Genomic DNA, 24,440 nt, shown 5'->3' with positions numbered 1-24,440 from the left:
TTGTTCCTTACCTCACAGAGTGATAACTTTCCCTGGGTAGCTAATGACAGGTCGTTGCCGATCACCATTTGAGCGTGATTTTTAAAAAATGTTTGTGTGGGTAACTCGTATTTCCCCACTAATCATATTGCGCATTGTCGCAAAGATATTCTCCTGCTTCTTTAGTGACACTTTCTCACCCAGTGTAGCTCCAGATTTTGAGAAGAAAATAATCAATTGAGGATGACCGACATTTCCTTGTACTTTCTGCAGCAGCTCTGTAAGCTTACGGTTACACTGTTTCGCATTATCCTTAGTAATAATTAATTGTCTTCACTTGAGATTTGAGAACTTTTTTTTTTTTAATATAATTTTTATTGGGATTTTTTACAGAAAATAATAATGGGTCCAAAAAATTGTCAGCGATGGTTAAAATTAAGGAACTTCTGTCAACACACTGACTTCTTAAAAACAAATATCTTACAGGCCCAGATAAGGAGAAGAAAAGAATTGAGCCTCACCATGTAGCTATACTTGATGATGGAGAAAATGTCCAAGTGGAAAATAAGGTATTGAATTTCAGATAAACCTCATAGTGCATCATAGAATAGTGCAATGGAAGAAGAGGCCATTCAGCCCTTCGATTCTGCTGGATCTTCCCACAAGCAATCCAGGTGGTCCCATTTTGCTGCTCTTTCCCATTGTCCCTTTCATTTCGCCCTTCAAGTATTTATTCAATACCCTTGAGAAGGCAACTATTGGAACTATCAGACAGTGTATTCCAAACCCTGAAGACAGGGTTTTGCTTAAAAAAGAAAGGAAAGATTTGGTACCACCAGACACCTCAAAGTGCTTTCCAGCCATTGGAGTACATTTGACGGAGAGTTACTGCTGCATTGTAGGAAATGCAACAATAAATTTGCGCACAGCAAAGTCCCATAAATAGCAATGCAATAATCACCAGAGAATCTGTTTTTGTGATGATGATTGAAAATAAATATTGGCCAGAATACGGGATGTACCTGCTCTTCTCTTCATTGAAATAGTGATATGGAATCCTTGATATCCACTTTAATTTTAACATTTCATCCGAAAGATGGCGGGCGGGATTCTATGTCCTGTTGCACCCATTTTCTGGTGCAGCGCACCCCCGCCAGCAGCGGGATCCTCCATCCGGGCAGCCAGTCAATGGGGTTTCCCATTGTGGACATCCCAAGCCGCCGGGAATCCACGGGCATGAGTGCGCTGCCGGCGAAGCGGAGGATCCTGCCGACGGAGAGTCCAGCCTGGCATCTCTGGTGGTGGAGTACTCTCTCAGTACTGCACTGGAACATCAGCCTTGATTTGTGTGCTCGAAGCCTGGAGTGGGAATTGAACCCAGAACCGTGTGACTCAGAAGCAAGGAGTACCACTGACTGAGCCACTGCTGACATGAAAGATTTTGCCTCTTGCCACATTTACTTCTTTTCCAATTGTCTTAAATCTGTGTCTCCTGGTTATCAACCCGTCAGCCATTTGAAAAGGTTTCTCTTTGTTTACTCTATCAAAACCTTTCATGATTTTAAACACTTCTATGAAATCTCCTCTTAGTCCCTCCTGCTCTAAGGAGAACAATCCCCGCTTCTTCGCACTAAGGGACAATTTTAGCCTGGCCAATCCACCTAACCTGCACATCCTTGGACTGAGGGAGGAAACTGAAGCACCTGGAGGAAACCCACACAGACATGGGGAGAACGTGCAAATTCCACATAGTCATCAAAGATCGGAATTGGACCTGGGTCCCTGGAACTATGAGGCAACAGTGCTGACCACTGTGCCACCGTGCTGCCCTACTACCTAGAAGGATAAGGACAGCAGACACCTCCTTCTCAAAGACAATTAATGATCGGCAATAACTGCTAGCCTTGCCAGTAATGCTCACATCTCAAGAGTAATTAAAGATAGTCATTTGGTAGTCCTGAACTTGAGTATTGCTGAAAAGGGTAGAGACATGTTAATGTTTTTCATCTTGCACTCATCTGGACACTTTGCAAGAATACCAATGTCAGGAGAAACAACAATTTATAAAAGAAGAAAGTGCTGATTGGTGGCCATAAATGACGGTCTTTGGTCCGTTCATCATGATATAGTCTAATCTGCAGGATAATGGGGGCCAGTTAAGATAGGTGGAGGCATACTGGTAGGGTGGAGAGGGGGGGGGGAAGCTAGATCTCTGAGAAGGCCTAAATGCCCTTCCTACCTACCTGGGTGCTGTAGCAGCAAGAGCTGATTCTGTAGATTGGCCTTCCAGTTTTGAGGGCCTTCCCACCATTAATTAATGGTCCCTGTGATAATCACAATGAATGACTATTGCACCCAGGGGTGGACTTGGGACCTGGAAATAGTCCCAACCATTGTTTCCTATCCCAAAGGGAAAATCCTGTCCAATATCTATAATCACACAATAACCTGCAAAGTCCTCCTATTTTTACTCTCAATGTGGGAGTCATCCAGAGATTTCTAACTTTAACTTCTTCCCAAGCCCTTTAATCCCTGACTGTGGGACCTCCACCCTTATGAAGTTTCATTGACCATGCCTTTTGGCTATTTCTGCCCCCCCCGCCTTGCTAGTCTGAAGACTAGCTGACTGTGGGGTGCTACCTCCTGGGGCATGTGATCCAGGAAGCATTCAGCCACCTGAATGAAATGCAGTGACTCCTGCTGAGCAGGAGTTCAAGCAGCTGGAGACACTTCCAGTACACATTAACCTAAACCCCTTTGATATAAGTAGATTTGTGCAATTGTTGCTAACTAGCTCAGAACTCAGCTATTTTTCTATTTTCTCCTCAGCGTAAATGAACACTTAAATTATTTACTCAAACTTAACAAGAATTATTTCTTGTTAAGAAAATGTTGGATTAAATGAGGTTCATGGCAGTGGGTTTGCAGGTGAGCGGGACAGCACAGTGCTACTGCCGAACCATCCAAAATTGCAGCTTCCACTTCAATTTTACCAGCGCTCGCGGTAGGGTATTGTGCGACATGCCCACTTGTCAGCTAGTTGAGGCCCTTAAGGGACCAATTAATGGCCCTTAAGGGCCTCATCTTTTCCCCTCTGAGATTTAACACTAGCAGGAGAGGCCTACATCCAGCCCGGTAGCTTTTCGTGTTCGGTCTGGTAGCGGACAAGGGTGGGGCTCCTCTTTAATCAGCCCCTTGGTCACTGGAGGGGCCTACAGGTCCAAGCTCCACCTCGGCCTGCCTATGTAGGCCCTCTACCCCTTCTCCTCTCGCAGGAGTCTACCACCATGGCACTGGCAAGAGCCCACCACAACCCTCCCATGCCTCCCTCCTATCCGCCAACTCACCCCTTCCTCTACAGCTCCTCATACTCGGGGACTGTTGTAGTCCCAGCTGTGGCCACTGCTCCCAGTGGCGCCGCTGGGACTGAGAGGTGCTAGACGGTTGATTGGCTAACAGTTCTCAGAGGCAGGACCTTCTGCTTCAAGGGAATGATTTCCCCTCCAGTTAAATCCTGCAGGACAAGCTGCCATAGCACATTTTTGCTGGATGGGTGGCGGTGGGGAGAGGGGGGTGCTGGGTTTGTCTTTTAAAATGTTTGTTATTTGTTCATGGGATATGGGCATTGCTGGCTGGGCAAACATTTATTGTCCTTCCCTAATTGCTCTGAACTGAGTGGTTTCCTCGTCCATTTCAGAGGGCATTTTAAAGAGTTAACCACTCTGCTGTGGGTCTGGAGTCACATGTAGACCAGACCAGGTAAGGATGGCAGATTTCCTTCCCTAAAGGACATTAGAGAACCAGATGATTGTTTTATGACAAGCAACAATGGTTCCATGGACATTATTAGACTTTTAATTCCACATTTTTATTGAGTTCAAATTTCAGCATCTACTGTGGTGGGTTCCAGGTCCCCGGAGCATTACCCTGGGTCTCTGGATAACTACTTCACTATTGCCTCCCCAGTGAATAGATATCTCGGTGTTAAACCAAGAAAGTTACCCAAGTATCAGGGCTTTGAGTGGCTGCACTCCTTTGGAGTTGAGCATCAGAAAGTGTATTCCTCTATTCCACTGTAATGCTATCATCACCAAATTCTCAACTTCCATTGCCATGGCGATTCAACCCGCACTCACTCCAAGCTCTGTGACAACCTTATAATGGTTTCTCTGGTTTATTTTAACGTAAGTGACCAACAGAACTCCAATCAAAAATATGTGACTTTAAAAATGAATTAAAATTACAGTGCAAACATCTCCAAAATCCTCAAATGGGCAGCATGGTAGCACAGTGGTAGCATTGTTGCTTCACAGCGCCAGGGTCCCAGATTTGATTCCCGGCTTGGATCACTGTCTGTGCAGAGTCAGCACATTCTCCCTGTGTCTGCGTGGGTTTCCTCCGGGTGCTCCGGTTTCCTCCCACAAGTCCCGAAAGTCGTGCTTGTTAGGTGAATTGGACATTCTAAATTCTCCCTCTGTGTACTCGAACAGGCGCTGGAGTGTGGCGACTAGGGGATTTTCACAGTAATTTCATTGCAGTGTTAATGTAAGCCTACTTGTGACGATGATAAGGTTTCTTTTTTAAAATGACCAGAAAACTTTCAAACCCTTTTCAAAATTGGTATTCTCAGGATGAGGTGGGTTCTGGCAAGGCCAGCATTCTTCAATAACCTGAGAAACTGCTGATGAAAGGCCTTCTGGTTCTGTTACGGTCTTGTGCTAATGATCCTCCCTCGGTTTTGAAAGTAGGGAGTTCCAGCATTTTGGCCCAGCAGTGATGAGGAAACAGATACATGGCCGTGACAGAGAAAATCATGGAGATGATTGTGTGCCCAAGATCTTATTTCTACTGTGAACCGTGGCTTAGTGGGCGGCTGTCTTACTTTTGAGTTACAATGTTGTGGATCAGGTCCTGCTACAGACACATGAGCATAACATTTCGGCCAAAACTCCTAGTGTGTGGGGTAAAGGGGTGGGAGGGGGCGGGTGTGGAGGGGGCTTATAACATCAAAAACCTAAAATTCATCAGCTTTGGCAGTCTTATTATAGAGAGAGAGAAAACAGAGTTAATGTTTCAGGTCACGGGCCTTTCATCAGAACTCTTTCTTTCACAATGTTGCACTGCCTGAGGTACGATCTTTCTGATGAGGCATTAAACTGAGTTCCAAGCTGTCTGCCCTCTCCGGTGGATGTAAAGGATCCCATGACAACATTTTGAAGAAGAGCAAAGGACCTATCCCTGAAATTTCTGGCTAATATTTCTATCTAAAGCCAAATCGACAAAAACAAATGATCTAGTCGGTACCACTATACTGCTTGTGGGAGCTTGCTGTGCACAAATTAGCTGCAACGATTCCTACGTTGCAACAGTGACTACACTTTAAGAGGCTGCACAGCTCTTTGGAGTCATGAAGGTAGCTTTTATCAATGTATGTTGTCTGCCTATGGTAGTAGAGGTTATGAGCAGAGTCGAGTCATTTCCTCGCATTACTATCTAATTAGGGAAAGATGGAGCTCACTTTCATTGTCGTTTGGTCACAACTCGGTCCAGAATTTAAAATGTGCCGCTTTGAACAATCTGCAAGCGCTCGTTACCTGCAAAAATGTGCATGTTTCCCCAACACATTGATTTAATGGGTGCTATTTAATGAAAAAAGAGTCCCCAATCTAGCGACAAGGTAATACTCTGTAATTCCTAATCTAGAGACAGGGTCACGCCCTGTAATCCCTAATCTAGAGACAGGGTCACGCCCTGTAATCCATAATCTAGAGACAGGGTCACGCCCTGTAATCCCTAATCTAGATATAGGGTCACGTCCTGTAATCCTCAATCTAGAGACGGGTCATGTCCTATAATCACCAATCCAGAGATAGGATCATGCCCTGTAATCCCCAATATGGGGACATGGTCACATTCTGTAATCCCCAAACTACAGACAAAGTCACACTCTGTAATCCCTAATCTAGAACAAGGGTCATGCCCTGTAATTCCCAATCTAGAGACAGGGTAACACCCTGTAATCCCCAATCTAGAGACAGGGTCACAGTCTATCATTCCCAATCTAGAGACTGGATCACACCCGTTAATTCCCAAATAGGAGACAGGGTCATACCCTGTAATCCTGAATCTAGAGATAGGGTCAAGTCCTGTAATCCTCAATCTAGAGACAGGGTCATGTCCTATAATCATCAATCCAGAGATAGGATCATGCCCTGTAATCCCCAATATGGGGACAGGGTCACATTCTGTAATCCCCAAACTAGAGACAAGGTCACACTCTGTAATCCCTAATCTAGAACAAGGATCATGCCCTGTAATTCCCAATCTAGAGACATGGTAACGCCCTTAATCCCCAATCTAGAGACAAGGTCACAGTCTGTAATTCCCAATCTAGAGACAGGGTAACACCCTGTAATCCCCAATCTAGAGACAGACAGAGTCACAGTCTGTAATTCCCAATCTAGAGACAGGGCAACGGAATGTAATCCCCAATCTAGAGACAGTGTCACAGTCTGTAATTCCCAATCTAGAGACTGGATCGCACTCGTTAATTCCCAAATAGGAGACAGGGTCACACCCTGTAATCCTGAATCTAGAGATAGGGTCAGGCCCTGTAATCCTCAATCTATAGACAAGGTCACACTCTGCAATTCCCAATCTAGAGACAGGGTCACGCCCTGAAATCCACAATCTGGAGACAGGGTCACGTCCTTTAATCCTCAATCTAGAAGAGACAGGGTCATGCCCTGTATTCTCCAATCTAGAGACAGGGTCACGCCCTTTAATCCTCAATCTAGAGACAGGGTCATGCCCTGTATTCTCCAATATAGAGACAGGGAGAAGAAGCCTTGTAATTCCCAATCTAGAGACAGGGTCACACCCTATAATCCCCAAATAGGAGACATGGTCACACCCTGTATCCTCAATCTAGAGACTGTGTCATGCCCTGTAATCAACAATATAGAGACAGGGTTACACCCTATCATCCCCAATTCAGAGATAAGGTCACACCCTGTAATCTCCAATTCAGAGGCATGGTCAGGCCTTGTAATCCCTAACCTGGGGATGGGATAACTCCCTGAATACCCAAATCCAGAGACAGGGTCACACCCAGTAATCCCCAGTGTAGAGACAGGATCACGCCCTGTAATCCCCAATCCAACGACAGGGTCACCCATTGTAATCCCCAATTCAGAGTCAGTGTCACTCCCTGTAATTTGCAATCAAGAGACTGGGTAACGCTCTATAATCTCCAATCTAGAGACCGGATCATTCCCTGTAATCCCCAATCTGGAGACAGGGTCATGCTGTATAATCCCCAATCTACAGATAGAATCACGGCCTATAATCCCCAATCTAGAGATAGGTAACACGTTGTAATTCGCAATCTAGAGACAAGATCATGGCCCATAATCCCCGATCTAGAGACAGGGTAATGCTCTGTAGCCCCAGGTCACCAAAATGCTCCCTCTGAGTGAAGCTTGCTGAGTGTGTGCGCTTATACTACAAACTGCATCATTTGAAACATTTGTCCTCAGTGTTGTTTATAATCTGTAATTTATAAAGAATTTTGTCATGAGTATTTTCTGTGTATTTTCATTCAGCATCACGTTGGACCATTTATTGCTCATGTTTCTCAAGCTTGCTTAATCCTTTTATTCCTGGGAGAGATTCATATGTAATATTTTCACTATTCAATTATTCTTCAGGACCATGAAGTTTCTCGGTTTGTTTTGATTGCGGGTGAACCTATTAATGAACCTGTTGTGAAACATGGTAAGTACAAAAGAGAGTTTAATGGTACTCTTTTTACAACTGTGGGTCTGTGTGTTTAATTAGAACAGTGACTCCATGTCTCTCTAGGATACCCAATAATTCTGAGCAGGTGTTTCTAGCCTCTGTGGTCTGTAATATTGGCTAAGTGGTTTGTGTGCTGCTCAAGGACCTGCATTGTTCCACTGACCACAACACTCAATCATCTGACATTGTTGCCAGTTTTTTCAGCAAGATGACCATTATCACCAACAACAGAGCTTAATCTAAACTGCTCCCTTGACCCCTCACCCATTGACTCAATGCTCTGCCCACCCACCAAACACAGAGCCCATCTCTCTGCACACCCAATATACTGACTCCCACACCTCCCCCACTGCACACACAAAGCCTTGGGCCTTGCTGGGTCCATTGGCCACTCATATGTAAGATGTCCGAAGTTGCACCCCCTTTTTATTTTTCTGAAAAAAATTGTCACTTTCTTTTAGGTTACACTTCAGTCCCACCCTCCTGACCTTTGGCCACCTGGGTGATGGAGGATGGAGGAGGACCTCCTCATGGGCCTGCTTTTGAGCCTGGCCAAACTGGCCATTGGTAGGATCAGGCATTGTGTGGACGAAGGGTCATCCATTCTGACTCTCTGCCCCTCTTCTGTGGCTATGTTCACTGCCGGGTGTCCCTGGATCAGTGGGCACCTAGGGGCCTGGGGTCTTTTATCAATCCCTTTAATCATATTTTGTTTTGATGTTTTAAGTTTCCTTTGAGATTCAGTTTACTTTGATGCAGTATCCCTTTAAAGGGCTGCCTTTGTATTTATCCCTTGATTTGTTGATTTAGTTTATCTGGTTATGCATGCACCTGCACACAAAAAGACATACACACTTCGAAGCTCTGAACACCCAATAGGCCTCATCTCCCTGAATTTGGTGGCTTGATTTTGATAGTACTTTAGCCTATTTAGAAACTAGTAGTAGGAGGCATGTCAGTAGTAGGTAAATTATTGGAGAGAATTTGCAGGGATAGGAATTATATCCATTTGGAAACAAATGGACTCATTAGCAATAGACAGCATGGTTTTGTGAAGGGGAGATTGTGCCTCACTAACTTGAGCAAGTTTTATAAGGGGGTGACAAAGCTGATTGATATGGGGAGGGTGGTGGATGTTGTTTACAAGGACTTCAGTAAAACCTTTGACAAGGTGCCTCATGGCAGACTGATACAAAAGGTGAAGTCACACGAGATCAGAGGTGAGGTGGCAAGATGGATACAGAACTGGCTCGGTCACAGAAGGCAGAAGGTAGCAGTTAGTGTTAGGGTTTCTCTGAATGGAAGGTTGTGGCTAGTGGTGTTCCACAGGGATCAGTGCTGGTGCCTCTGTTGTTTGTCGTGTACATAAACAATTTAGAGAAAAATGTAGCTGGTCTGATTAGTAAGTTCACGTATGTCACCATGGTTGGTGGAGTGCAAGATAGTGTTGATGATTGTCAGACGATACAGCAGAACATAGATAGGTTGGAGACTTGGGCAGAGAAATGGCAAATGGAGTTTAATCCGGACAAATGTGAGGTAATGTATTTTGGTAGGTCTAACACGAAAGGGAAATATACAGTAAATGGCAAAACTCTTAGGAATATAGAAAGTCCGAGATATCTGGGTGTACAGGTCCACAGATCTTTGAAAGTGGCAACACAAGTGGACAGGGTGGTCAAGAAAGCATATGGAATGCTTGCCTTCATTGGATGGAACATCGAGTGTAAAAACAGGTAAATCATGCTACAGTTGTGTAGAACCTTGGTAAGGCTGCGCTTGGAATATTGGACATAATTCTGGTCGCCACACTACCAGAAGGATGTGGAGGCTTTGAAGAGGGTGCAGAGGAGGTTTACCAGAATGTTTCCTGGTCTGGAGGGTATTAGCAATGCGGAGAGGCTGAATAGTATCGGACCTGCCTTCATTAGAATGATGGAGGTTCAGGGGCGGCCTGATAGAGGTCCACAAGATTTTGAAAGGCACGGATAGAGTGAATGGGCAGGCACTCTTTCCCAGGGTGGAGGGGTGAGTCACAAGGGGCATAGGTTTAAGGTCCATGGGGCAAAGTTTAGAGGAGATGTGCTATGCAGGTTTTTTACACAGAGGGTGGTGGGTGCCTGGAATACGCTGCTCGGGGAGGTTGTGGAAGCAGATCCATTAACGGCATTCAAATGGCATCTCGACAAATACAGGGATAGAGGGATACAGCATTAGGAAGTGCTGAGGTTTTGGCCAAGGTTGATAGCATGACTGGTACAGGCTTGGAGGGCCGAAGGGCCCATTCCTGTGCTGTATTGTTCTTTGTTCTTTGTTGTGAGAATATTGTCATTGAATGCAGTGACATAAAGCTAGCTATCTAAACAGAAATTGGTTTGCATCAGGTATCAGGCAGTTGACCTATCTTGACTTTCAGGTACTAAGACCATAAGACATAGGAGCAGAATTAGACCACTCTCCCCATAACCCCTGATCCCCTTACATATCAAGAACCAATCTATCACTGTCTTAAAGACGCTCAGTGATTTGGCCTCCACAGCCGTCTGAGGCAAAGTGTTCCACAAATTCACCACCATCTGGCTGAAGAAATTCCTCTTCATCTCTGTTTTAAAGGATTGTCCCTTTAGTCTGAGATGGTGTCCTCTGATTCTAATTTTTCCTGCAACTGGAACCATCCTCTCCACGTCCACTCTATCCAGGCCTCGTACTATCCTGTAAGTTTCAATAAGATCCCCCCTGATCCTTCTAAACTCCAACAAGTACAGACCTAGAGTCCTCAAACGTTCCTCATATGACAAGCTATTCATTCCAGGGATTCATTCTTATGAACCTCCCCTGGACCCTTTCCAAGGCCAGTACATCCTTCCTTAGATACGGGGCCCAAAACTGCTCACAATACTTCAAATGGGGTCTGACAAGAGCCTTATACAGCCTCAGAAGTACATCCCTGGTCTTGTATTCTAGCCCTCTTGACATGAATGTTAACATTGCATTTGCCTCCTTAACTGCCAACTGAACCTGCACGTTAACCTTAAGAGAATCGTGAATAAGGACTCCCAAGTCCCTTTGTGTTTCTGATTTCCTAAGCATTTCCCCATTTAGAAAATATTCTATTCCTAAATTCCTCCTTCCAAAGTGCATAACCTCACATTTTTCCATGTTGTATTTCATCAGCCACTTCATTGCCCACTCTCCTAGCCTGTTCAAATCCTTCTGCAGCCCCCTTGCTTCAGCAATACTCCCTGTCTCTCTATAGATCTTTGTATCATCTGCAAACCTAGCAACAGTGCCATCAGTTCCTTCCTCCAGATCATTAATGTATATTGTGAAAATTTGTGGTCCCAGCACAGGCCCCTGAGGTACACCACTAGTCACCGACTGCCATCCTGAAAAAGACCCCTTTATCCTCACTCTCTGCCTTCTGCCTGTCAGCCAATCCTCTATCCATGCCAGGATCTTACCCTTTACACTAATTGATCTTTGATGCATTTAGAACATACAGTGTAGAAGGTGGCCATTTGGCCCATCGAGTCTACAGCGACCCACTTAAGCCCTCACTTCCACCCTATCCCCGCAACCCAATAACCCTTCCTAATCTTTTTGGACACTAAGGACAATTTATCAAGGCCAATCCACCTAACCTGCACGTCTTTGGACATCATTTCTAACACTTCTTCCTTTTAGTTCACATTATATATTGGTTAATTCTCCTTGATTTGTCACAAATGAAACACAAACTTTTAGAAGAAAGGTGTGCATTGAAATGATTGGTAGAATCTGCCTGTGTGGGCAACTCTGTGTTTCACTGTCATTGGGTCACCTGACTTGAGCTCCCTCCCTAACAGCACTGTGGATGTATCTACACAACATAGGCTGCAGCAGTTCAAGAAGACAGCTCACCGCCAACTTCTCTGGGGCAATTGGGGATGGGCAATAATTGTTGGCCTACCCAGCAAAGCCCACATCCTGCAAAATAATATCTTTTTATAGTAGAAAGATCCATTCCCTCAATGTATTAATTGGCACAACAACATTTAAATATCTTAATGCTGTAAGATTTTGAAAAAAGCTTCACCAGATTCTCCTGAGATTATTTGTGCCATCGTGTTGATGAAGTGAATCTCAACCAGCACAGCAAAAAAATATATTCGGGCATAAGTAATTTATGTCTTGACTGATGCAAAATATCTTTCGACAGCTCTGCAACCTGAGAGTCAGTTTGACTCTCCCTCAGTAATCCTAAATGGCGCTTTATAATCATCTTATTTCTGACATGGCTGATAAGGCTTTTGCCGTTAATGCCAGAATTCTTTCCAGGTGTCACTTGGTGACTCTTGATGCCCATGGATTCACTATGTGAGGACCTCTTTGCCTTATCTACTGCCTATAGACTCATGGCGCCAGTATTTGATCTGGTGGGATTGCTAGGATGATATTGAGTAGCACCCCATCTTAAAGATGTCTGGTCTCCTCTTGCTGAAGGTGCAACCTGGGATGGCCAGTAGCTACCTCCAAAAACCACACCCCATACCAGCGGGATCCCAAATCTTCACGGCCTGGAAGGAAAGAGAGATGAGGGTGAGTTTGTGGCATGAAAGCTGGAGCAGAGACATGAGTGGCTGGTAAACACATCTACCATCTGTCATGCTGTATGAAATTAAATGAAAACTGCTTATTATCACAAGTAGGCTTCAAATGAAGTTACTGTGAAAAGCCCCTAGTCGCCACATTCCGGTGCCTGTTCTGGGAGGCTGGTATGGGAATTGAACTGTGCTGCTGGCCTGCCTTGGTCTGCTTTCAAAGCCAGCGATTTAGCCGTGTGCTAAACCAGCCCAAAATGGAATAAAGATGGGAACGCGCTCTCGATGTGACATGTGATGTCTCTTCTGGCATTATCACGACCATAACTTCCCCTGCCTGTGATGTACCATTATAGTTTCCTGCTGAATACGGACAGCCTTCTGTCTGGAATTATGGGTGACCTTCTTTTGAAATAAAGAGATTTAGTGATATCCTCGGGAGATATTTAGAGAAGATCCTTGTCTTCTTTGAATAGACAGTGGACAGAAAATCCATGGGGATTTGGAATGGAATTTCTGACAACTACTCTCAACGAGCTAGGTTTTGCCCATGAGCATGACAAATTAAGATTTTCACCAAACATTTTACCATTCTTCCAGTCTGCAGCCTTATAAGCTTGGCTCAGCATTCCTCTCCACTATCATCATCAACTCAGAATTGTTACAGTGCAAATTACAGGACAGTACGGTAGCATAATGGTTAGCACACCACAGCTCCAGGGTCCCAGGTTCGATTCCCAACTTGGGTCACTGTCTGTGCGGAGTCTGCACGTTCTCCCCGTGTCTGCATGGGTTTCCTCAGGGTGCTCCGGTTTCCTCCCACAGTCCAAAGATGTGCAGGTTAGGTGGATTGGTCATGCTAAATTGCCCTTAGTGTCCAAAAAGGTTAGGTGGGGTTACTGGGTTACAGGGATAAAGGGGATAGGGTGGAGGCATGGGGCTTAAGTAGGGTGCTCTCTCCAAGGGCCGGTGGAGACTCGATGGGCTGAATGGCCTCCTTCTGCCCTGTAAATTCTAAATTCTATGAAATGGAGACCATTCGGCCCATTGTGTCAGTACTGGCTCACCAAATGAGCAATTCACTTTGTTCCATTCCATAGCCTTCTCTTGATAAATCACACGTTGCAAAAAAGCAAAATACAAACAACTAGAGGATTGAAAGGAGGTAGTTAAAAATAATCCGACCACAATATGAAGAGGCTATTCCTTTGCTGGTGGGGCAGCTAACACAGTAGGCACAAAGGAGAACAGGAATGACAATCTTTTTGGGTATTGATGAGAAAGTGCTGGAAATTCTATGGCTTTAAGCTTTTTAATCAGTCATTCAAGGCTAAATTGGATGCGTCTTGACTGATTAAAATTTGGAATTTTATGACAGAAATATCGGCACCACATCTGCACAGATTCCGTATACTGCCGAGGGGCTAGCACTGGTGTCACGTGTATCACCTTCGATTTCCATGAAAAACGGTGCGGGATTTGCCAGGTCCTTGATTGACATTTGCAGGGTTGACAAGCTGCAGCCACACACTCCCTACACACTTGTCAAAGCCAAAAAGGTTGTGCTGGAGCACCCAGACAGCTGATGGGTCAGCTGGGCCAGAAGGCACCCGGGGGGTACCCCAGAGGGATACCCATACGACCCATGGCACTAGGTTTAAAGCGGGCTGTCAGCGGCATTCGCAGCTGCATGGCTACCTTGCCGGCGGCAGTAATGGCGTTTCATACCCGTCCACCCCGACCCCACAGCCCACCTCCTGGCCAACCCCACGACTGCCCGGCCCTTGAAGAAGCCTCCCGACCAGCGGCACAACTGTCGGCGATGCTGGAAACCGTCCATACTCTCTCTCTCAGCCACCATGGCAGGTTCACAATTTTTAAAAGCACAAGTGAACCCTGCCGGCGGGAACTCAGCCCATCGGAGGCGGAGAATCGTGGGTGGGCCCACTAATGATATACAAACGGTAATTAGAGTACACGCGAAGTAAAGTGCATTGACGCCATTTTTGAGGTGACAGAGAATCGTGATTTGCCGTCAAACCTGCGCCAGTCGCAATTTTGGCGTTGGAGCCTATTCTCCGTTCGATCGCACTTCCTGATTTCAGCATCGACTAACAGAGAATCCCATCCCAGATTTTTTGACATGTTTCACTAGGCTTTTGCTATCTCAAATATAACAGTATTTTGAATATTGAAGATCTCTATTTCAGTAGACAGTGGGGAGGCAGTGGCCTAGTGGTATTGTCACTGGACTAGTAATCCAGAGACCCAGGGGGCCCAGGTTCGAATCTGTAATGACTTAGGCCAGGTCTTTGAGATTGAATACAATTAGAATACCAGTTCCCTGATTAGTGGCCCAATCAGGGAACCCCTTTCTCTGTATATAACAGGGTGTCAGATCCTCTGCACTCCCAGTGTAGACCGCAAGCTGAATGCGCCTGGTTGTTCGGCTCTTGGTTTTGTAAATAAAAAGAATTCTGGTGCAGGGACTTCTGCCTCCATGAACTTATTACAGTGGCGATGAGGAAAACGGAATGACCCGAAGAAACCTGCTCATTAGCAGCTACCACATATTGAGGGTAAGCCACTGACAGGCAAAATACCTTTATTTGGGAAGTTGGATTCTTTTGACCCTGCAGTTGAAGGCTGGACCCAATATGTAGAGCGGATTAAGTACTTTTTTAGAGCAAATACAATTCTGGATGGAGAGCACGGGCCATTCTGCTGACTGCGTGTGGGCCAGCAGCTTTTGCCATTATGCGCAGTCTCACTTTTCTGGAGGCACAAGACACAAAATATTTCCAGTAATTGACGGACTTTGTAAGAGTACTGTGACCCAAAGCCACCTCTTAACCTGCGAAAGTGCAGGTTTTACACAGCATTCCGAGACACTGGGGAAATCAGTCATTAACTTTTTAACAAGATTAAGGTGAATAGCAGAGGCTTGCGAATTTAGCCTGATGCTAAATGAGATCCTCCGAGACTGGTTGGTGTGCGGAATAAATAATTTAGCAATACAGAAACGTCTGTTAGCAGAGGCCGAGCTGGATTGCAAACAAGCATTGCAGCTGGCTTTGTCCTTGGAAAAAGCTGCAAGTGGAGCACCTGAGTTACAGGGTACTCGGATGGAGGTAGACGCCCACACCAGTGAAACTGAGTTAAGGGACTACTGGTGGGGGACAGGCAATTGCATAGCCACCCTCAGGAACGACTCGGGTACCATATTACCCAGACCCACTTGCAGAACCACTCCGAAGCAAGGGAAAATTAGGACCTGGCAGACGGCAGCCCCTACAGCCTTTCGCCCGACAAGATATTGTAGTTATTGCCAGAGATAAGAAATATAAGCCACAATTCCAAGATCTTGGAGAAGAACACGTAGGCCGGGGTACAGGAGAATGCATACCCTAGAAACCCCACCTACCTCCGACGAGGTACAACTAAATTGTGTAACGATGATAAAATCAAAACCCATTAAATTAATCATAAGGTTGAATGAACGTCCCACATTAATGGAAGCCACACTGGAGCAGCCGTATCAGTGATGGGGGAAACAGTATTTAATAAAATGTGCACTGGACTCCAACCCTTATTCCTAACCAGGACGGGGCAGAACTGAGGACATATACAGGGAAACCACCAAGAGTGTTGGGCGCAACTATAACTGTGGCTTATGGAGAGCAACTGGTTAGGCTGCCTTTGATGGTAGTGAAAGGTGTGGGACCAAGCTTATTGGGACGAAACTGGCTAAAAGAGATCCAGCTGGATTGGGTAAACATTTCCCAGATGGAAAATGGTCGCCTGAGCGAACTCCTGTGCAAATACCCAGAGGTTTTCCGAGAAGGGCTCGGAACAAGAAAGGGAGCAAAGGCGACATTGCACGTAGATCCAGAGGCAGTCCCAAAATTCTACAAGGCCTGACCAGTGCGCATTAAGGCAGAAAGCTGAAACGGAAATCAAAAGATTGGAGTGGGAAGGAATAATAAAACCGGTCCAGTTTGCAGAATGGGCACTACCTGTGGTGCCTATCCGTAAGCCAGATGCCTCAGTCTGCCATTGTGGCGATTTCAAACAAATGATTAATCACTATACCCACTGGACAAATCCCCAATTCCCCGGATTGAGGATTTGTTGCAAAGCTGGTTGGAGCACTCTTATTCTCAAAGCACTGTGTCATATGAGATACGTGTGGAAAAACATGTAATAAAGAAACACTTGGACAAGGTGCGGGCCTCAGAATCGTTTCCTCCCCGGAGCTGACTCAGACCAGCAGACCAAGGACCGTGGAGAGTCCTCCCCGACAAACTGTTCATGTCCCTCCGGCACCGCTGGTGAGGATATTAGACTCGGGTATGGACGCCGGGGATGATGCCGCAGCTGTACCCCTGCCACCGGAGTTGAACCGCCCCTCAGACAGTCACATCGGAAAAGACGGGCGCCTAGCTGTTATACACCCACCACCACCCCCCCCCCCCCCCCCCCCTCTCCGTTGGAGGCCGAAGTGGAGGATCCAGACCCGCCGCAGAATCAAAGCAGGAAACCCGTGAGTCGCGAGGACCACGGGAATTCCTCTGTGTTTGTGGGGGAGGGGTGTAATGACTTTGTCCAGGCCTTTGAGATTGACCAATTAGAATAAGAGTTTCCTGATTAGTGGCCCAATCAGGGAACCCCTTTCTGTGTATATAACAGGGAGTGTCAGATCCTCTGCACTCCCGGTGTAGACAGCAGACTGAATGGTCATGGTTGTTCAGCTGTTGGGTTTGTAAATAAAAGAAAATCTGGTGACGGGACCTCTGCCTCCGTGGACTTATTATGGAATCCCATCATGCCAGGTGGTGGAAATTGAATCCAATAAATATCTGGAATTAAAGGTCTAATAATAACCATGAAATCATTGTTGATTGTTGTAAAAACCCATCTGGTTCACTAATGAAGGAAATCTGTCATTCTTATCTACATGCGATTCCAGATGCATGGCAAATCGCCTCAAAGCCTCAGTTGTATAAAAAACGCTCCAAAGTCAACAAAAAGCAAAGAAACGGGACAGACCACCCGGCATTGACCAAGGCACTGGTAACAACAAACCCACCCTTTGCAAAGTCCTCCTCTTGGGGTTGAGCAAAGTTGGGAGAGCTGTATTACAGTTCAGTCAAGCAACAGCCTGACATAATCATACTCAGAAATCGTATGTTACAGATAATGTTCCAGACACCACTTTCACCACCGTTGGATATGTCCTGTCCCAGCGGCAGGACAGTCCCAGCAGAGGTGGCAGCACAGTGGTATACAGTCGGGAGGGAGTTGCTCTGGGAGTCCTCAAAATTGACTCTGGATCCTCATGTCTTCAGGTCAAACCTGGGCAAGGAAACCTCCTGCTGATTACCATGTGCTGTCCACCGTCAGCTTATGAATCAGTGCTCCTCCATGATGAACACCACTTAGAAGAACCACTGAAGGTGGCAAGGGCACAAAGTGCACTTTGTATGGGGGACATCATTCACCAAGAGTGGCTTGGTAGCAGCACTACTGATTGGGTTGGCCAAGTCCTAAAGGACATATCTGGTAGACAAGGTCTGCGACAGGTGGTGAAGGAACAAAAAAGAGGGAAAAACATACCAGATCTTATCCTCATCAACTTGCCTCCTACAGATGCATCTGCACATGACAGTACCGGTAGGAGTGACCATTGTACAGTTCTTGTGGCGACGACGTCCATTCTTCACATTGAGGATACCATTGAGTGGCAATACCACTCTGTTAAATAGGATAGGTTCAGAACAGATCTAGCAACGCAAGACTGGTCATCCATGAGGCGCTGTGGGCTATCACCAGCAGCGCAATTGTATTCCACCTCATGGCCCGGCATATCCCCACTCTACCATTACCACCAAGCCAGGGGATCAACTCTGGTTCAATGAAGAGTGGAGGAGAGCATGCTAGGAGCAGCACCAAGCATACCTAAAAATGGGGTGTCAACCTTTGAAGGCTACAACTCAGGACTACTTGAATACCACGGTAGCACAGTGGGTAGCACTGTTTCTTCACAGCTCCAGGGCCCAGGTTCGATTCCTGGCTTGGGTCATTATCTGTGTGGAGTCTGCACGTTCTCCCTGTGTCTGCGTGGGTTTCCTCCAGGTGCTCCGGTTACTTCTCACAAGTCCCGAAAGACGTGCTGTTAGGTGAATTGGATATTCTGAATTCTCCCTCTGTGAACCCGAACAGGCGCCGGAATGTGATGACGAGGGGATTTTCACAGTAACCTCATTGCAGTGTTAATGTAAGCCTACTTGTGACAAAGATTATTATTATACCAAACAACATAAGCGTCAAGTAATAGACAGAGCTAAGCGATTTCACAACCAGATCTAAGATCTGTAGTTCTGCCACATTCAGCCATGAATGGTGGTGGACAATTAGAAAAAGGAGGAGGCTCCACAGATATTCCCATGCCCGATGATGGAGGATCCCAGCACATCTGTGCAAAAGACAAGGGTGAAGCATTCAGAATAATCTTCAGCCAGAAGTGCCAAGTGGATGATCCATCTGTCTTCTCCAGAGGTCCCCAGTGCGGAATCTGCACGTTCTCCCCGTGTATGTGTGGGTTTTCTCTGGGTGCTCTGGTTTCCTCCCACAGTCCAAAGATGTGCAGATTGGGTGGGGTTACTGGGTTATGGAGACAGGATGGAGGTGTGGGCTTGGGTAGGATGCTCTTTCAAAGAGCCGGTGCAGACGCGATGGGCTGAATGGCCTCCTTCTGCACTGTAAATTCTCTGGAAAAATAACAGATATCAGTTTTCAGCCAATTTGATTTACTCCACATCATATCAAGAAATGGCTAAAGGTACTGGATAATACAAAGGCTATGGGCCTTGGCAATATTCCAGCAATAGTATTGAAGACTTGTGCTACAGAGCCTACCACGCCCCTGACCAAACTGTTCCAGTACAGCTACAACACTGATATCTACCCGGCAATGTGAAAAATTGCCCAGGTATGTCCTGTACACAAAAGGCAGGACAATTCCAACCCGGCCAATTACTACCCTCACAGTCTATTCTCAATCAGTAAAGTGGTGAACAGTGCTATCAAGCGGCATTTACTCCGCAATAACCTGCTCACAGATGCTCAGTTTGGGTTCCACCAGGGTCACTCAGCTCCTGACTTCATTAGAACCTTGTTTCAGACATGGACAGAAGAGTTGAATGCCAGAGATGAGATGAGAGTGGCGGACCTTGACATCAAGGCAGCATTTGACCGAGTATGGCATCAAGGCTCCCTAGCTAAACTGGAGTCAATGGGAATCGGGTTAAATAGTCCACTGGTTGGCGTCATACCTACACAAAGGAAGGTGGTTTGGTGGCTGAAAGACAGTCATCTCAGTCCCGGGACATCACTGTAGGGTAGTGTCCTCAGCCCAACCATCTTCTGCTGCTTCATCAATGGCCTTCCTTCCAACATAAGGTCAGATGTGGGGACATTCGCTGATGACTGCACAATGTTCAGCACCATTCGCAACTCCTCAGATAATGAAGCAGATGTCCAAATGCAGCAAAACCTGGACAATATCCAGATTTCGGCTGACAAGTGGCAAGTTACATTTGCCAGTGTCAGCCAATAACCATCTCTTACAAGAGAGGATCTAACCATCAGCCCTTGACATTCAATGGTGTTACCATCGCTGAATCCCCCACTATCAACATTCTGGGCGTTGATCAGAAACTGAACTGGTTTTGGCATGTGGCTACACAAGCAGGTCAGAGGTTAGGAATCCTGCAGCGAGTAACTAACCTCCTGACTCCCCAAAGCCTGTCCACCATTTATAAGGCACAAGTCAGGAGTGTGATGCGATACTCCCACTTGCCTGGATGAGTGCAGCTCCAGCAACACTCAAGAAGCTCGACACCATCCATGATAAAGCAGCTCGCTTGATCACTCCCCCATCCACAAACATTCACTCCCTCCACCACTGATGCACAGTGGCAGTTGTGTGTACCATCTACAAGATGCACTGCAGGAACTCACCAAGGCTCCTTAGGTAGCTTCTTCCAAACCCACAACCACTGGAATCTGGAAGAACAAGGGCAGCAGATACATGGGAACCCCACCACTTGGAAATTCGCCTCCAAGTCACACTGGCTTGGAAATATATTGTCCGTTCCTTCACCGTCGCTGGGTCAGAATCCTGTAACACCCTCCCAATCGGCACTGTGGGTGTACCGGTTCAAGAAGGCAGCTAACCAACACCTTCTCATGGGCAGTTAGGGATGGGCAACAACTGCTGGCCCAGCCAGCAAAGCTGACATCAGGTAAAAATTAATTTAAAAAGAAATTTACAGAAGAATTATTGTGTCACATGTGCTTTGCTCTGTGCCGAGAGAAAGGCAATTTAAAACAAATCACAGCACAAAAAAATCAAACAGGACAAACTGAACAAACATGCAGTCATTCCAAAAGGATTTATATCACAATAGGTTTTAGATAGAAAATATAAACATAGTATTGTTCAGTAATCATTCCTTTCTCAGCACCTGGATTTATCTACATTTTCTGTGTTTCTTTAAATTGAAGGGGGCACTGGTTAAGAAACCGTCATGAGCCAAGTTTAGAAATAAAAACAGATTTGGTATACAGAATTTGAGTATAGCTAAGACATGCTTCGAAGCTTTTCATCTTGCACTCATCAGGGCAGTTTGCAAGAATATCAATGGTAAAGGGAACCACACTTTACTCTCCTTGAGAAAAGAGTGCTGATTGGTTGGCAATTGGACCCTGACTGACCAAAGCCATTACCATGGAGAATGCACCAGAGAATAGTTAACTGCCAGGCTTTTGTTTAAATTTAAACCAGGCAGGTCGACTCCGATTGGTCAAGGCATTTCCATGAGGAATGTACCAGGGAATGGCTTTCCCTCAAGCTTTTGTCCAATTGATAAAGCCACAATGTGTGGACATGCTCCTTCTGTCTGCATAGGACAGGGTCCTGTGTATGAATATATAATATTAATCTTTATTAGTGTCACAAGTAGGCTTACATTAACACTACAATGAAGTTACTGTGAAAAGCCCCTGGTCACCACACTCTGGCGCCTGTTTGGGTACAATGAGCAAGAATTCAGAATGTCCAATTCACCTAACAAGCATGTCTTTTGGGACTTGTAGAAAGAAACCGATGTACCCGGAGGAAACCCACGCACACACGGGAAGAACGTGTCGACTCTGCACAGTGACCCAAACCAGGAATCGAACCTGGGTTCCTGGTGCTGTGAAGCAACAGTGCTAACCACTGCGCTACCATGCCGCTCTATATATGTGTAGCCTATAGCATATGTAAGCCACACTGTGAGCCTGACTGATAATCTTAAATTGGTTGTTAGTGTAATACCGAGCACAATCAGGATTGTTTAACAACTGTTATCCATCTGTGATATCACATCTAATATTGGACATTATGGGTGAGATTCTCTGACCTCTCCCGTGGCATGTTTCACAGCAGTGTGAGGTAGCCCACCATTGACCGGCAGTGGGATCCTGTGGTCCTGCCATTGTCAACGGGATTTCCCATTGTATCCGCCCCCACACTGCCGGGAAACCCATGGTGGGGGTGCGCCATCGGCGGGACCAGAAGATCCCGCTGATGTGAACAGCCAGAAGATCTCGCCATACGTTTAAACTTTTGCAAGCATGGGTTGGTTGGTACAGTCTATTTTTCAGGACCAAAGGTCATGATCTTCGTCCAATCCTTTGATGGAATGAAACCCAACCTATTACCTCTTATATGTTTCCAATGCGTAGATGATACGTTTGCTCTATTTGAATCCGCAGTTGCATGTAAGAATTTCCTTACACTCCTTAATGGGCTTCATCCTGTGCTCAAATTCTCTTTTGAAATGGAGCAGCTGAATGAGCTTTATTTCCTTGATGTACTAGTTGAGAAATATGCCAATGGGTTTTGCCTACCACAAGCCCACCTTCACTGGTCAATGCATGCATTGGGATACCTACAGTTCCACACGCTACAGGATTGACCTTATCGACAATCTTGCAAATCTGGCCCGAGCCATTTGCTCACTGTGCAAGCCTGATGCTACCCTGATTAGATCATTGCTCACAATATATCACACAAATTCATAAAGGGATCGAAGGCCGTCACTTTTAGTCTTGAAAATTCCCCAGTCTACCTCAGAATGTTAAAGTAACTCAAAATGTTGAGCAACAGGTGAAGCTAGTTGTTTCATGTTGCCACTATACATTAGCAACACGAGTGGTATTCCCCACTAATAGGATGCTACCGTCAAACCAAAAGAATCATTCTGCGGTTCACACAAATGAGCAATGTGGTATATGAATTTCAATGCCAATGTGATGCCAGGTATTTAGGCCGTACATCCCAGTGAGTAGCAGATCGTATCAAACAGCATGTCCCTTGGTTGTTTGCAACAGAGTAAAAACCGTACCCAACCAGCCCATGCGTGCAAAAGTCAAAACTAGTGTTCAACATTAGATATGGTGCCGCAACTTGACAACACTTGTTAACAATCCTGATTGTGCTAAAAATTATGCTGACAATCAATGTAAGATTATCAGTCGGGCTTGCTCGCGGATCACTTATGCTAGAGTTACAATGTGGTTCTGGGGCTGGTTTAGCACAGGGCTAAATTGCTGGCTTTGAAAGCAGACCAAGCTAGATCAGCAGCACGGTTCAATTCCCGTACCAGCCTCCCCGAACAGGTGCCAGAATGTGGCGACTAGGAGCTTTTCACAGTAACTTCATTTGAAGCCTACTTGTGACAATAAGCAATTTTCACTTCATTTCATTTCATTTCAACATTCACACAGGGCCCTGTTCTTTGCAGACAGAAGGAACAGGTCCACGCATTGTGCCTTTTTCAACTAAACAAATGTTTTGAGGACAGCCATTCCCTGGTCCATTCCCCACGGCATTGACTTGACCAATCAGAGTCCACCTGCCTGGTTTGAATTTGAACAAAAACTTGGCAGCTTATTGTTATCTGATGGTTACTCCTTGGCAATGTCCCAACCAATCAAAACCCACTGACCAGCCAATCAACACTCTCTTCTCATGCAGTGTAAATTGTTGTTCCCTTTACTGTTGGCATTGCAAACTGTCCTAATGAGTGCAAGACAATCAACTTCAACAACATGTCTTTTGCAGCAATAAGAGATTTGTTTTAACATTTCATATTAACTAAAGAATTGATAAAGTCCATTTAAAGCATTTCCTTTTTTGTGCCCAGGTCCATTTGTGATGAATTCTCAAGAGGAAATTGCTGAAGCTTTAGAAGACTATAGAACTGGCAAAAATGGATTTGAAAAAGCAAAAGGCTGGAAGTCAAAAGCTGTGTCTTCGAAAAAGATATAAAATCAGAACAAAAAAGAAATAGATGTTTATTGGTTGATGAAGAACACATTTATATTAAAGCCCATATCTGAATCCGATTATACTTCTATTTAACACCTTGTTTTAATTATCTACAACTGGGCTGCTGACTGTAGTGATCTCTGTATATGTATATACATGAAGGGTTAATCTGTAGTCAGTACAGTCGGAAGATCACTAGAGGGCAACACTAACAGGGAGTATAAATACAGGCTCAATCCGTTTTCCCACTCTCAGGGTGTGTTGTGGCTAGAGAATAAAAATGTATAGTTAGCTCAGAGTGTAAAGTATATTAATCATAGTTAATCTAATTCTATCTTGTTTAAGTTGACAACTAGTAAAAGTATTGAAGAATCAAATTCACAAGTTAATTGATTAATTACTCAATAAATTATTTGTTATCACTAAACGACTTGTAGTATTCATCATCATCAAAGTTAAGTAAATCTCGGCATAAACAAATGAGTAACAAATATTACACAAGTAATATAACAGGAAACTAGCTTTAAGAAAGATTACAGTAAGGTTAGGCAAGAAAAGAGAAAATTCCAATACTGACTATTCAACTGTGGAAGACTTTGCAGCAATTGGATCCTCGACAACCAATCGACTCGACGGACCATGTTCAAGCTCCACGGCAGCTGAAAACTACCGGTAATTTAAATTCAAACTGGAAACTCTTT

The 24,440-nt window shown here is 45.3% G+C and overlaps 1 protein-coding gene across 11 annotated transcripts in view; it reads left to right on the top strand.

Moving 5' to 3' along the window:
• The window catches only part of pir (pirin), a 130,849-nt gene extending 106,683 nt beyond the window's left edge, over positions 1-24,166 (top strand). For all 11 annotated transcript variants that reach the window (XM_038802730.1, XM_038802736.1, XM_038802734.1 and 8 more), the window contains 3 exons: positions 466-548; positions 7,689-7,755; positions 23,615-24,166. In XM_038802730.1, coding sequence (XP_038658658.1) covers positions 466-548; positions 7,689-7,755; positions 23,615-23,739 — 275 coding nt within the window. In that variant the 3' untranslated portion in view covers positions 23,740-24,166. The remainder of the gene's footprint in view (positions 1-465; positions 549-7,688; positions 7,756-23,614) is intronic.
• The last annotated feature ends 274 nt before the right edge of the window (positions 24,167-24,440 follow it).

Source organism: Scyliorhinus canicula, chromosome 7 (assembly GCF_902713615.1).
Source record: "Scyliorhinus canicula chromosome 7, sScyCan1.1, whole genome shotgun sequence".
Classification (NCBI taxonomy): Eukaryota; Metazoa; Chordata; class Chondrichthyes; order Carcharhiniformes; family Scyliorhinidae; genus Scyliorhinus; species Scyliorhinus canicula.
This window is presented reverse-complemented; position numbering and strand designations above follow the sequence as displayed.